The sequence below is a fragment of the Eretmochelys imbricata genome, chromosome 3 (assembly GCF_965152235.1).
Source record: "Eretmochelys imbricata isolate rEreImb1 chromosome 3, rEreImb1.hap1, whole genome shotgun sequence".
Taxonomy (NCBI): domain Eukaryota; kingdom Metazoa; phylum Chordata; order Testudines; family Cheloniidae; genus Eretmochelys; species Eretmochelys imbricata.
The window spans coordinates 158625933-158639294 of NC_135574.1; the positions used below are offsets into that span (position 1 = coordinate 158625933).

At 48.2% G+C, this 13362-nt stretch overlaps 1 protein-coding gene across 1 annotated transcript in view; it reads right to left on the minus strand.

The window, feature by feature from the left end:
- Window positions 1-13362, minus strand: part of DNAH14 (dynein axonemal heavy chain 14) — a 448557-nt gene that overhangs the window by 243312 nt on the left and 191883 nt on the right. Inside the window, 2 exon segments of the mRNA XM_077812193.1 lie at window positions 7710-7787; window positions 8090-8179. Coding sequence (XP_077668319.1) covers window positions 7710-7787; window positions 8090-8179 — 168 coding nt within the window.

Genomic DNA, 13362 nt, shown 5'->3' on the forward strand with positions numbered 1-13362 from the left:
CCAGAGGCTCGAAGGGAAGGCCAATGAGCCTGGAGAGGACCAGGTTGAGATCCCATTGGGGAACTGGATCACAAAGCGGCGTGAAAAGTGTTAAGGTCTCTCAGGAACCTGACTGTCATCTCATGTCAGAATACTGATCGACCCTGGATGCGAGGGCGGAAGGCCGATATGGTCGTCAAGTGCACCTTGATCGATGAAAAGGCAAGACCCTGGTGCTTTAAAGTGAAGAGGTAATCCAGGATGGATTGTAGAGACGACTGGACCAGAAAGATATTCTGCTCCGACACCCTGCAGGAGAAGCGCTTCCACTTTGCCAGGTAAGTCACTCTGGTGGAGGCCTTTCTGCTTTCTGAAAGAATCTGCCAGACCTGACTAGAGCAGGCTTGTTCTTCAAGATTCAGCCACGCAGCATCCACGCTGTGAGGTGCACAGAGGCGAGGTTCGGGTGCAGTAATTGTCCATGATCCTGAGAGAGCAGGTCCGAGCAGTTGGAAAGTGTCCACGGGACTACTAGCACTAAGTCCATGAGTGTGCCGAACCAATGCTGGCAAAGCCAACCTGGGGCTATCATAATGACTCCCGTCTTGTCTTGACCTTCAAGAGGACTTTGCTGATCAGTGATATTGGCAAGAAGGTATACATCAGGTCGCCAGTCCATGACAGGAGAAAGGCATTGAATAACGAGCCACTGTTGAGACCCTGCAGGGAGCAGAACATGGTGACATTTTCTGTTCTGTCTGGTGGTGAATAGGTCTACTTGGGGAGCTCTCCACTTCTGGAAGAGCATCTTGACGACCTCCACGTGGAGGGACGAAGCGTGGTGAGAGAAAAAAAGGACCCGCTGAGGCGATCCACTAGTGTGTCCCAGACGCCAGGGAAGTTGGAGGCTTCCAGGTGGATAGCATGTTGGATATAGAAGTCCCTTCCTGACAAAGGGCCTATGATCGAGCTCCCCCGTCTGTTGACATAGAACACGGAGGCTGTGTTGTCTGTCAATACCTGCACTACACAACCAGACAGATGGGGAAGGAACACTACACAAGCCAGGCGGATGGCCCTGAACTCTCTGATGTTTATGTGCAACGACAACGCCTCTTGACACCATAGACCATGAGTTCTGAGTGTACTGAGGCTCCCCTACCGAGATTGAAAGCATCTGACACCAGGGACACTGTAGGTTGTGGAGTCGCAAATGGAACACTTTCCAACACCAAAACCAGGCTGGACAACCACTGCAGGGCAGTGAGTAACTGTGGCGGGATAGTGAGGAGCTTGCCAAGTGATGCCAGCCACATCTGGAGGGGTCTGAGTCATAGTCTTGCATGCTGAACAACGTAAGTGCATGCCACCATGTATCCTAGCAGCCTGAGACAGAGCTGGGCTGTAGTGAACGGGTGGGTGGTGACTTCGGCAATCAGATCTGATATTGCCCCAAACCTGGCTTTTGGCAGGAATGCTCTGGCTTGGGAAGAGTCGAAGACTGGTCTGATAAACTATCTTCTGCACCAGGACCAATGTTGATTTTTGTTCATCTATCAACGGGTGCAGCGCGTGGCAGGTGGCTTGTAGCACCGCAACACTGCATTGGACGTACTCCCTAAACTGGCCCTTGATAAGCTAGTTGTCGAGATATGGGTAGATCTGGATACCCCTATGTCTGGGGTAGGCTGCGACCTCTACCATGCACTTTGTTAACACTTTTGGTGCTGTCGCTAGGCCAAATGGGAGCACTGTGAACTGGTAATGAGTCTGCCCGATTACAAACCATAGGAACCTTCTTTGGCCATGAAAAATTGAAATATGAAAATAAGTGTCCTTCAGGTCAAGGGCGGCATACCAGTCTCCAGGATCCAGGGAAGGGATGATGGAGGCTAGGGAGACCATGCATAACTTCAACTTCTTGAGATATTTGATGAGGTCTCACAAGTTGAGAATGGGACATTGACCCCCTCACCCCCCTTTGGCCTTTGGAATCAAAAAACAGTAGGAGTAAAATTCTTTCCCTCTCAGATGCTGGGAAACATCCTCTTTGGCTCCCACCAGCAGGAGAGGCATTGGATCCCGATTGCAGACTGGGAGGTTACTGTTGGGTGCACCCTCAAAATGCCTGCTTGTTACCCGGCTGGTGGTGAGTGGAGCCTGACTGAGCAGAGGAGGTCAGCAATTGGCCCTCGTGGCATTTATAGCCCTGGCCCATCTTATGGTAGCACTCCAACCTGGACTGGCTCCCGAAACTCTGGGTCTGCTGCGGTTTGAACCGCTTTCTTGCAGGCACAGGCATGTGAAGACCCAGGAAGCGCAATGTAGCCGGGGAATCTTTTGGACCATGCAATCTGTTGTCTGCTTGGTCCGAGAACAGAGCCAGGACATCAAAGGGGTGGTCCTGGATTGATTGCTGAACCCTCACTGGGAGCCTGGATCCCTGTTGCCCAGACGCCCTTCTCATGGACATGGCCAAACCATGGTCCTGATGGCGGAGACCGCTGCATCTGAGGCTGCTTGGAGAGCAGCCCTCGCCAGTGTCTTGCCCTCCTTGAGAATGGCCAGGAACTCCTGCTTAGAGCCCTCTGGCAAAGAGTCCAAAAACTTGGCCATGGATTGCCAAGTGTTATAATCGTATCCACCAAGCAGGGCTTGGTGGGTGGCCACCCGCAATTGGAAGCTGGCAGTCGAAATAAATCTTTCTGCCAGACATATCGAGCCTCTTTGCATCTTTGTTCTTAAGGTCAAACCAGGTTGCCCCTGCCTGTCATGCTCACTGGCAGCGGATACAACCAAAGAGCTCAGGGAGGGGTTGGTGTAAAGGTATTTGAAGCCTTTAGCTGGGACATAATATTTCCTCTCTGCCCACTTGGAGATGGGGGGGTGGGAAGGCAGGGAGGAGGGAATTTGCCACAAGGCCTTGATTAACTTTACCACCTCCTCGTGGACAGGCAGAACCACCGCAGAAGGGGCCGCTGCACTCAATATGTCAAATAGGGTGTTGGAACGTTCGGACAACTCCTTGGCCCGCAGCCCCAGGTTTGCTGCAACTCTTAAGTTGCTCCTGCTGAGCTTTGACATCGTCCTGGGGAATCATATAGGAGGGCCCCACCAACGCCTTATCAAGTGAAGAGGATGAGGAAGTGGGCACAGGTGGGTCGATCAACTGCATATCTGCTGCCGGGGGATCCTTGGCTGAGGCTGACTACCCCTGGACACCCTGCTCTGACTCCTTTTTTGAGTCTTGGGGTGGACGGGAGACTGTCGCCGATCGCTTCTCAGACGTCCCTGAGACTGATCACTGCACGTGCTCCAATATCTGAGGGAACCCCCAAGGGTTCCAGAACTGCCATTGAGCTGTCCACTGGCCCTGAGGCCAAGTGCTTGCTGGCAGTCCCAGGGGAAATCCTGATGAAACTGGCAGGTGACCTTGGCCCACGGGCACTACGAGCTCCTCGCCTTCCAAGTCTGAGGAGGAAGAGACTTGTCTTGGGGACCAAGGTGGTACCACTACCGCCTCTTTGCCCTTTCCATGCTGGTCAGCCCTGTGCTCATCCCCTGGGCACTGGTGCTGGCATGTCAGAACTTGTTGGGTCCTCTGGTGACAGCACTCACTGGATCAGTGATGGTTGCCCAGTGATAGATGACTCACACTCTAGAAACAGTGCCAGGGCTCCAGTGACCGGGAGCCCGAAGACTTCCATCATGACTCCAGAGATTGGCGTTGGGCTGCTGGAGACCGGTATTGTCAATCTAGAGGCTGGCGTTGAGACTCAAGGAATCGGTGCCATGAGGCTGGAGAGTGACGCAGACACTCAGGAGACCAGTGCTGGGCCACTGGGGACTGGTGGCGTGCCTTGGGAGGTCTGTGCCAGATAGCTAGCAAATGACGCTGGGATTCTGGAGAATGGTGCCTGGCAGCGGCGGATTTATAGTGGGACCCTGTGTGCAGCTTCATTTTTGTCGCCCCTTCTTGGGACCTAGCCAAGAAAAACAACATTCTCTCTTATCTCCCGCCCCACCCCCATTTTACATTCTTTTTTTCTTCCGCCTCCTCCTCCTATAAGTAATCGGAAGTAAATGAAAATAAAGTGAGGTACCTTGATTGTTTTTGTAGTCTAACTTATTTTTCCACAGACCACTTGAAAATCGCTGAAGGTCTCAGCAGACCACTTAATGATCTTTCCAAATATTGTTTGTACCGTTAGCTAACTATTGTAAAGCGCTTTGGATAAGGACACTTTATAAAAAAATGTAAAAAAACATTGGGTTGTAGGGTCAGGCCATGACTTAGGGTGTGGGAGGGGCCCACTTAGGGCTGGGGGTGTAGGGTCTGGGAGGAAGTTAGGGTGCAGAAGCAGGCTGGGGGTTCGGGTGCAGGGTCTAGCCAGGTGTTAGGGTGCAGGAAGGGGCTCAGGGCTGGGGCAGGGGGTTGGGGTGTGGAACGCTTACCTGGGGCAGCTCCTATTTGGTGCAAGGAGCGCAGGTGGGGATGTGGGGGGCTTCAGGACTCAGGTTGGCAGGAGGCTGGAGGTGTGAGGGAGTGCACAAGTCAGGGAGGGCATGGTGTGTGTGAGGGGGTTGCAGGAGTCAGGGAGGGCAAGAGGCTGTGTGAGAGGGGTGCAGGAGTCAGGGCTGGGAGTGTGTGAAGGGGTTGCAGGAGTCAGGGAGTGCAGGTGGCTGTGGGTGTGTGAGAGGGGTGCAGGAGTCAGGGCTGGGTGTGTGTGAGGAGGGTGCAGGAGTCAGGGAGGGCAGGGGGCTGAGGGTGTATAAGGGGGTGCAGGAGTCACAGCTGGGGGTGCAGGGTCTGGGAGGGAGTTAGGGTGCAGCAGCGGGCTGGGGGTGGGGGTGCAGGGTCTGGCCAGAAGTTAGGATGCAGGAGGGGGCTCAGGGTTGGGGTGGGAGGTTGGAGTGTGGAGCGCTTACTTGGGACAGCTCCCATTTGGTGCAAGGGGTGCAAGTGGGAATGGGGTGTGTGTGCAGGAGCTCCCGTTTGGAGCTCAGGGTGGGCATGTGGGGGTGTGGGCTGAGGTCTTGGGGGTGCTCCCAGTCCCCTGCCCTGAGCGGCTTACGGCGGGGGGGGTGTATGTGTAGGGGGATTGCGGGGGCCTCGCCTTTGCTCCATCCTTCCCCAATTCCACCCTGCCTCTTCCCTACCTCCTCCCGCAAATGCACTGTGGCCCCGCTACCCCCCCCCCCGAGCGACCTGAGCACTGGCAAACAGCTGTTCAGCAGCACGGGCAGTGCTGGGAAGGAGAGGGAGGGTCGGAAACGCAGCATGCTCAGGGAAGAGGCGGGGAAGGGGGAGCCTGGCTGCCAGTGGGTGTGGAGCCTGCAGCAGGAACCCCAAGAGCCTGCAGGACCAAGCTTTTCTGCCCCTACAGCTACCTGGCCACGGGGCCCCCTATTGTTGGGGTGCCCCATGCCAGGGCACCGTGTTTTACTGTAAATCCACCTCTGGTGCCTGGAGTCCAAGGAGTGGTGCTGGGAGCTCTGGCAGGCCAGCTGGCTTGTGTTGGAGGGCCGACAGCACAGCTCTGGAGACTGCTGGCGGGATGCCACCTGTGGTGGTGCCAGGCAGCAGTGCCATGCAGATGGTGATCATTTTAAGGGCCCCAGGGCAGGATTGCCTCTCGAGCGGGCAACTTTTCTCACAGGCATTGGCAGCACCGGGAGGGACAATATGTCCTCAAGCAGCCTGAAAGTCCTCTGGTATGGATAGCACTGCCAGGTGCTGGATGCCTCTGCTGCTTCCCAGGGTGTTGGGCAGGTCCCGGAGGGGGCTCGACAGATCAGCTGGTGATACTGCAGTCTGGCTGCGCTCTGGAGGGGATGAGCTGCACCACCTTGCTCAGCTCTGGCTTTCTCCTTCCCTTTATGGGACATGGTAGACCGCCCGATCCAGGTGTGTTTCTTCTGCTTCTTTGCAGGTACTGGAGATGGGGATCGGTGCCGTTCGGAGGTCAGGACCAGTGCCACACTCCGCACCGATGCGGAGGTGCTTGGAGTGGAATCTGATCTGGCTGGCTCCATAAGGAGCACTCGAAGCTGAATGTCCCACTCCTTTTTGGTGCGCAGTTAACTTCTGCAAATGCGACACTTGTCGCTTACATGGGTTTCCCTCAAGCACTTCAGACAGCTTTGGTGGAGACTGCTGATGGACATAGGTTTTTCACAGCGCTCACAAGGCTTGAAGCCCAGGGACTGGGGCATGCATCGTCCCTGGGCTAAGTCTCATGGGAGACTAACTTATTCTATACTTACACAAAGGGAGCTAATAAGAACTACACTAGAAACTACTCACAACAATTATATACAGCAAAAAACAACACTCGAAAAGTCAAAAACTTGCCGAGGCAAGGGAATGTTCCAGCACCATCACTGGCGGTAAGAAGGAACTGAAGAGGAGGGGGGCGGCAGCTGTCCTTATACCGGCACATATGTGCGTCACTCCAGAGAGCGCCAGAGCCCATCTGCTTTAGATACCACTGACGGAAAAACTTCCAGCACCGGTGCATGTGGCAAGCGCACACACCTACAGTGAAATGGACATGAGCAATCACTCAAAGTAGTAGTAAATTTTTGGCCAATTTAAAAAATGTATACTTACCCAAAAGACTAGAATAAGATCATTTTAATGAACTAGCAGTTAAATGTAAAATATCTGTATAAAAAAAGAAGAGTAATTTATGCTTCAGACTTCTTTACATAAATCTTTTGTGGCACTGACTTCCAGATTTGTCATTGCTAAGTCCTGTTGCACCATACATGACTTTTTTTTTTTGTGGTTCAGTATCATGCAATAAATTCTTAATTACAATGTTGTTACTGGGTTACCCCTTATCTAAAATAATTTACATTTAAAAGGCTAACTAAAAAAATTAAATTTTACTGCAAGATATTGACATTCTTTAATAAAAATGGGAGCATAAAGTATGTATTCTTTTTGAAATATAAATCAATCTCTTTCAGTTTTCTTAGCTGAAAAGTGTATGTCTGATTAATTAATTCTAAACGATAAATAAGGGACTAGATGACTTAAGGAATTGGTAATGAGACATGAAGTGTTTCATTACTAGGTTATTACTGGTTCAAATCTCGCAAAGGTCTGTAATTACTAAAAGTTGTCTCAGTCCGCTTTCTAGTAGACAACTACCCATATCACTGATATATTTGAGCGCACTAGTGGCAGACAATAGAAAGGCCAAGGTCTGAATGAATAAGTATGAAGAACAAATTACCTCTCAGCCACAGGGATGGTCTTCCTAGGTCAAGGATTGAGGCTCAGAGATTGAGTGTAGTGAGGAAACTTGCATTGAAACTTGCTATTCTCACCCCCACACTTCAGAGTGCAATTTTCAAAAGTGCCTAAGAGACTTAGGCATCCAACTCCTTCTGACAATGGAAGTTAGGCATCAAACTTTCTTGGGCACTTTTCAAAATACTCTCTCCAGGGTATTAATGATATTAATGTGTTACTTTCCCAAAGCACTCAATTTAAAAAAAGAAACAAATATGGATCTTTACTGATAAATTTGTTTGCTAGAAAAATTATGATCTATGCAGAATTATGAACCAGGCTTTAAAATAAATGCCTGTCAACATTAAAAATTAAACTAAACCCAGTAGCTTAAAACTAACATGTAAGAGCAGATATTCAAATATCTTACCTGCAAAACACCATCATTTTTTGAATTTTTTTCCAAACGTAAAGTTGGTAAAATTACCAAGGCTTTTTCTAAAATTGTTCTAACAGTTGTCTTCCCTCCACCTGTAGGGCCTACTAACATCACACCAACCCGAGCCTGAAAACACATTTGCAAAGATCATTTCTAAGTGGCACTGGAGCTTATTCCTAAAATGATAGACTATTAGAAAAAAAATTCAATGATTTAGCGTGTGTACAATTTTAGAATTCTGATATGAATTTGATTTTGTTCTGAAAAATAATTTTTCTTTCTACTCCAATATTAATTTTGTAGTTCTCAATAGGCTTGTGATTATATTAGGATCTTTTGGATCCTGTCACAAATCTTCAAAGAATCTCTGGACTTGTACCTCAAATTCAAGACATTTGTCATATTAACAGATGTTCTGCTGTACTTACCAGAATTTGATTGTGAAACTGTAGAACTTTTTCTATCTGAGATTCCCAAGGCTGCAAACATAACTGTTGCATTGCAACAGCTACTGCTTTCTAAGATTTAAAAAAAATAAAATAAAAATCACACAGTTAGCACAGTAATAGTACTTAAAAGAAATTAAAAGGTAAAGTGACTGCTTCTGCAGCACATGCATTTTCCTGAAAACATTTTTAGGAAGGCAGCAGTATCAGCAGCTGAAGAAATTAGAAAAGTAGGTGATTTCCACAATACCAGGGGCTGATTTTCCTAAAAAAAGTTTAAATAAAATAGGTTATTGTATCCCCTAAGAACATAGAAATGTTTCTGATGCATGCTAGAATGCAATTAACAAGATCATAAAGAAATCTCTGATTGGAATTGCAATTCCAACTATAATGCTTAAATATCACATGTATCCGGTTTAGCACAGCTCAAATTGACAGATAAAATGGAACAGATTAAATTATTAACCTAGTAGTTTCTTTCTTTTACTTAGTCCTTCAATGTCATGACCTTGTCACAGATCTTCATAAAAGAGTTCCCTTTATTTTCTATGGGCAAAGACACATGCTCAGAATTTCCAGTTATTTGAATTATAATACTGTACACATCTTAACTCCTAAGACATGAAACGTTAACTATAATATCATGAAAAATGAAAAGAGAGGGTTACTCATCTTGTGCAGTAACTGAGATTCTTCCAGATGTGTGTCCCTGTGGGTGCTCCACTTCAGGTGTCGGTGCATCCCGGTGCTGCTGATCAGAGATTTTCGATACCAGTGCCTGGTTGGGACGTGCGTGCGCAGTAACCATCTCATGGTACCGTTGGCGATTCAACTAGCACTTGCGTGTCCTAACTCCTCGGTTCCTTCTCTACTGTAGAGTCCTTACTGGGAACTCTGAAGTACAGGCAAGGAGGGTGGGTAGTGGAGCACCCAGAGGGACACAGATCTCAAAGAACCTCAGTTACTGCACAAGGTGAGTAACCCTCTCTTCTTCTTCGAGTGTTGTCCCTGTGGGTGCTCCACTTCACATTAATGTGGAGCAGTGCCCTCATGAGGATGGAAGGGACTTCGGAGTGGAGTCAATTGCTGAGGTTAGTACAGTGATGCCTAGTTATGTATCCAAGCCGGAGCCAAGAGTGATTGCACAGTGGTTCATGAATGTGTGTTCAGAGGCCCAGGTGGCTGCCCTGCAGATGTCTAGAATGGGAAAATTGTGTAGAAATGCTGTGGAGGTAGCTAAAGCTCTTGTCGAGTGGGCTCTGATGCCCAGAGGGACTTCAGTGTTATGTAGTGAATAGCATGTATGGCTACAGCTGGCTATCCATTTGGATAATCTCTGAGTTGATATAGCAGAATCTTTTGATCGTTCTGTTGTTGACACAGAGTCTAAGAGATTTACGGAATGGCTTCGTTCTGTCTAGGTAAAAGGCTAAGGCCCGGCGCACTTCCAGTGTGTGCAGGATTGCCTCTTGAGCATTAGTATGTGGTTCTAGGTGGAATGTAGGTAAGTGAACCAGTTGGTTGAGATTGAAGATGATATTTTGGGCATAAACTTAGGATGTATTCTAAGTGTGACTTTATCCTTGAAGAATATTGTGTATGGGAGTTGAGCCATGAGAACCCCTATTTCACTAACTCTTCACGCTGATGTAATCGCGAACAGGAATGCCACTTTCACAGATAAGTGAAATAATGAGCATGTGGCTAAGGATTCGAAAGGGGCTCTGGTTAGACTTTTGAGAACCAGATTTAAGTCCCACATTGGTGTGGGTTCTCGGCTGGCTCGGCACACATTCTGTATGCCCGTTAGGAATCATTTAGTAATCGGGTGGGTGAATACTGATGTCCCATCTACTTGTTGATGGAAGGCCATGATGGCCGCAAGGTGAACTCTAAGCAAGCTTGTAGCAAGCCCTCAGTTCTTTAGGGATAATAAATAATCCATGATTAGTTGAAGCGGTGCTCGGCTTGCAGCTGTTTGTTTTGGCACCATAGGAAGAATCTTTTCCATTTTTGGAGGTAGATAGTGCATGTGCTGTGTTTCCTGCTGTTTAACAACGTTTGTTTTACCTGTTCTGAGCACGTTAGTTCATTGGGGTGGAGCCATACCTTCGGGTGAAGTCTCTTCGGGTCCGGATGGAGGACTTGACCATCGTCCTGAGAGAGAAGATTACGTAGGCAAGGGAAAGTGAACAGTTTGCAGATCACCATGCATGACAGGTAAGGGAACCAAGTCTGTCTGGGCTATGTCGGTACTATGAGTATTATTTTGGCTCTGTCTGTTTGTATTTTGTGCATCACTCTGGAGATCAGAGGTATCGATGGAAATGTGGATAGGAGAGGAGCTCTCCATTTGATGGAGAAAGCGTCCCCCAGGGATCATGCTCCGAGTCCGGCTCGTGAGCAAAACTTTGGGCATTTCTTGTTTACTAATGTTGCGAACAGATCTATGTGTGGTGATCCCCACATGTGAAATATGAGTGTGGATTATTTTGTTGTTCCGTTCCCATTCATGCTCTTGGGAAAACCGTCTGCTTAACATGTCAGCCATCATGTTCCATCAGCCTGGGAGGTATGCTGCTGTAACAGAGATGTTGTGTTTTATGCACCAGTTCCATAGTTTTAAGGCCTCTGTGCATAAGGAATGGGAATGTGCCCCACCCTGGCGGTTTATATAGAACATATATGCAACATTATCAGTCAGGATCCTTATTGTTTTACCTCATATAAAGGGGAGGAAATGTAGGCATGCATTGCAAACCACGCGTAATTCAAGCAGGTTGATGTGTAAGAGTGTTTCTGTGGGGGACCACTTGCCTTGGGTTGTATATTGGTTTAGGTGAGCTCTCAATCCAATCAGTGGGGCATCTGTTGTGATTTGTACTGTTGGCAGATCCTGCTGAAACGGGATGCCTGAGCACACGTTTATTGGGTTTGTCCACCATTGTAGTGAATGTAGGCCCTTTGGGGTTGGTGTGAGTCTTTTGTGTAGGTTGTGCTTTTGTGAAAGCAACGCAGGTGTAGTCTGGCATGTTTTACAATGAAAGTGGTGGCCACCATATGTCCCAGGAGTTGTTGGCAGGTGCATACAGACACCCACAGGCTCCCTGAGATCACCGATATGATGGAGGTCAGCGCTGTGAATCAGGGCATTGGTAGCAAATGCTTTGGTCTCTACTGAGTCCAGGTGCACGCCTATGAAGTCCAGTTGTTGAACAGGAGTTAGGGTACATTTCTTTTCATTGATTTGTAGCCCTAGGGAGTGAAATAGAGAGATGGTTTGTCAAGTGATGTGTAGTGTTTCCATCCTGGTAGGACCTTTTAGTGGGCAATCATCTAAATATGGGAATATCAGTATTCCCTGTCTGCGTAGATGAGCAGCTATCACCGCTAAGGTTTTGGTAAAGACTCATGGAGCTGTCAACAGTCCGAATGGCAGTACTCTGTATTGGAAGTGACCTTGTCCCACTGTGAATCATAGGAATTGTCTGTGAGCAGTATGGATGTAATGTGAAAGTAAGCATCTTGTATGTCGAGGGCTGAGAATCAGTCCCCCTCTTCCAGAGCTGGTATGATTGAGTTCAGTTTGACCATTTTGAATCTGTGGGTGTGGACAAATTTGTTGAGTTTTCTCAGAACTAGTATAGGTCTCCAACCTCCATTTTCCTTTTGAGTCAGGAAATAATGGGAGTAAAACCCTTTCTCTCTGTGTTGTGTTGGAACTTGTTTCATGGCCCCTAATTGTTGCAGGTGATCTACTTCTTGTCTCAATAAGTGCTCGTGAGAAGGGTCCCTGGAGAGGGAAGGGGCAGGGGGCTGAGTAGGTGGTATGAAGGTAAAGGGGATGGTATAACCCACTCGAATGATCTCCAAAACCCAGTGGTTCATAGAGATGGTGGCCCACATATGGTAGAATGGGCAGAGTCAATGACCAAAAACTTGGGTCATTGGTTCTATTGGCGCTGGTGGTCGGGGGAGGTCGGTCAGACCCTCGACCAATGCTTCAAAATTGCATCTTGTTTGAAGGTGCTTGGGATGTAGCAGACTGGGTAGGGCGACGTCTCTGTGATTTGTGCCTTTGTCTTTGATTATCAAAATGCCTCTGTTGTCTCTGTCCGGTTGTTTCTCAATTGCACTGGTAAGGTCGGTATCTCCCTCATCTGTTAAGGGGCATATAGATACCAGGGTTTGGAGCGTAGTTTGAGAGTCCTTCACTGAGTGTAGGACTTCATCTATTTTTGCCAAGAATAGTTTTTTCCCTGTCAAAGGGGAGGTCCTCAACTTTAGTCTTTAGTTTGTGCCTTTGCTATTCTAGAGGATTGTAGCCAGAAGGCCCTCCTCATGACTACTGCAGTAGCTGTTGTGCAAACAGCTGTGACCACAACGTCAAGGGACGCTTGTAAAGCAATCCTCGCCATGAACTGACCCTTCGGTTATGGTGGATTGGAATTGATCCCTTCGGTCTTCTGGGATGTCTGCTATGAATCCACTGAGTTTTTGGTAATCATCATGGTCATATTTCACTAGTACCGCTGTGTAGCTGGCCATGCAAAATTGAAGGGTTGCTGATGAATAGACTTTTCAGCCAAACAAATCCAATCTTTTTGAGTCCTTGTCCTGTGGGCTGGATTTATAATGGGGTTGTTTCCCCCGTTGGTTCACTGCCTCCCGAACCAACGAGTATGGCTGAGAGTGTGAAAATAGGAAGTCCATACCCTTGTTGGGCACTTAATACTTCCTGTTCGCCCTTTTGCATGTTGAAGGTATGGTTGCTGGTGTTTGCCACACTAATTCTGCTGGTTCCATTAGAGCACTATTAAATCGGTAGCACAACCTTAGTCAAGGATGCTGAGTGTAGTATCTTGAGCTGACGTTGGTTTTCAGTCACCTCTTCCAGCTGGATATTCTGGCTGGGTGCCACCCATTTGAATAGCTCTTGAAATTGTTTTGAGTCATCTGCAATGGTGGGTTGGGATGGCATGACCACTTCATCCGGAGATGAAGATGAGTTGTGAGTTGCTGATTGTTCTTGGTTGTTGGAATCATCCAATTCCTCTACAGAATCCTCCTGTGTCTCCAAGGGCTCATTTGCAGTATCTGTCACAGGACGTATTTGTCACCTCTGTGGTGTACGGGGCCTGAGCTTGGTAAACTGCACATGTGTCCCACTGTGCCCATTGCATTGGGAATGGCATGGGGGGCACATCCATGGGTTAGTCAGCCATGGAGGCATGTCCCTGTGTAGGCGTTCC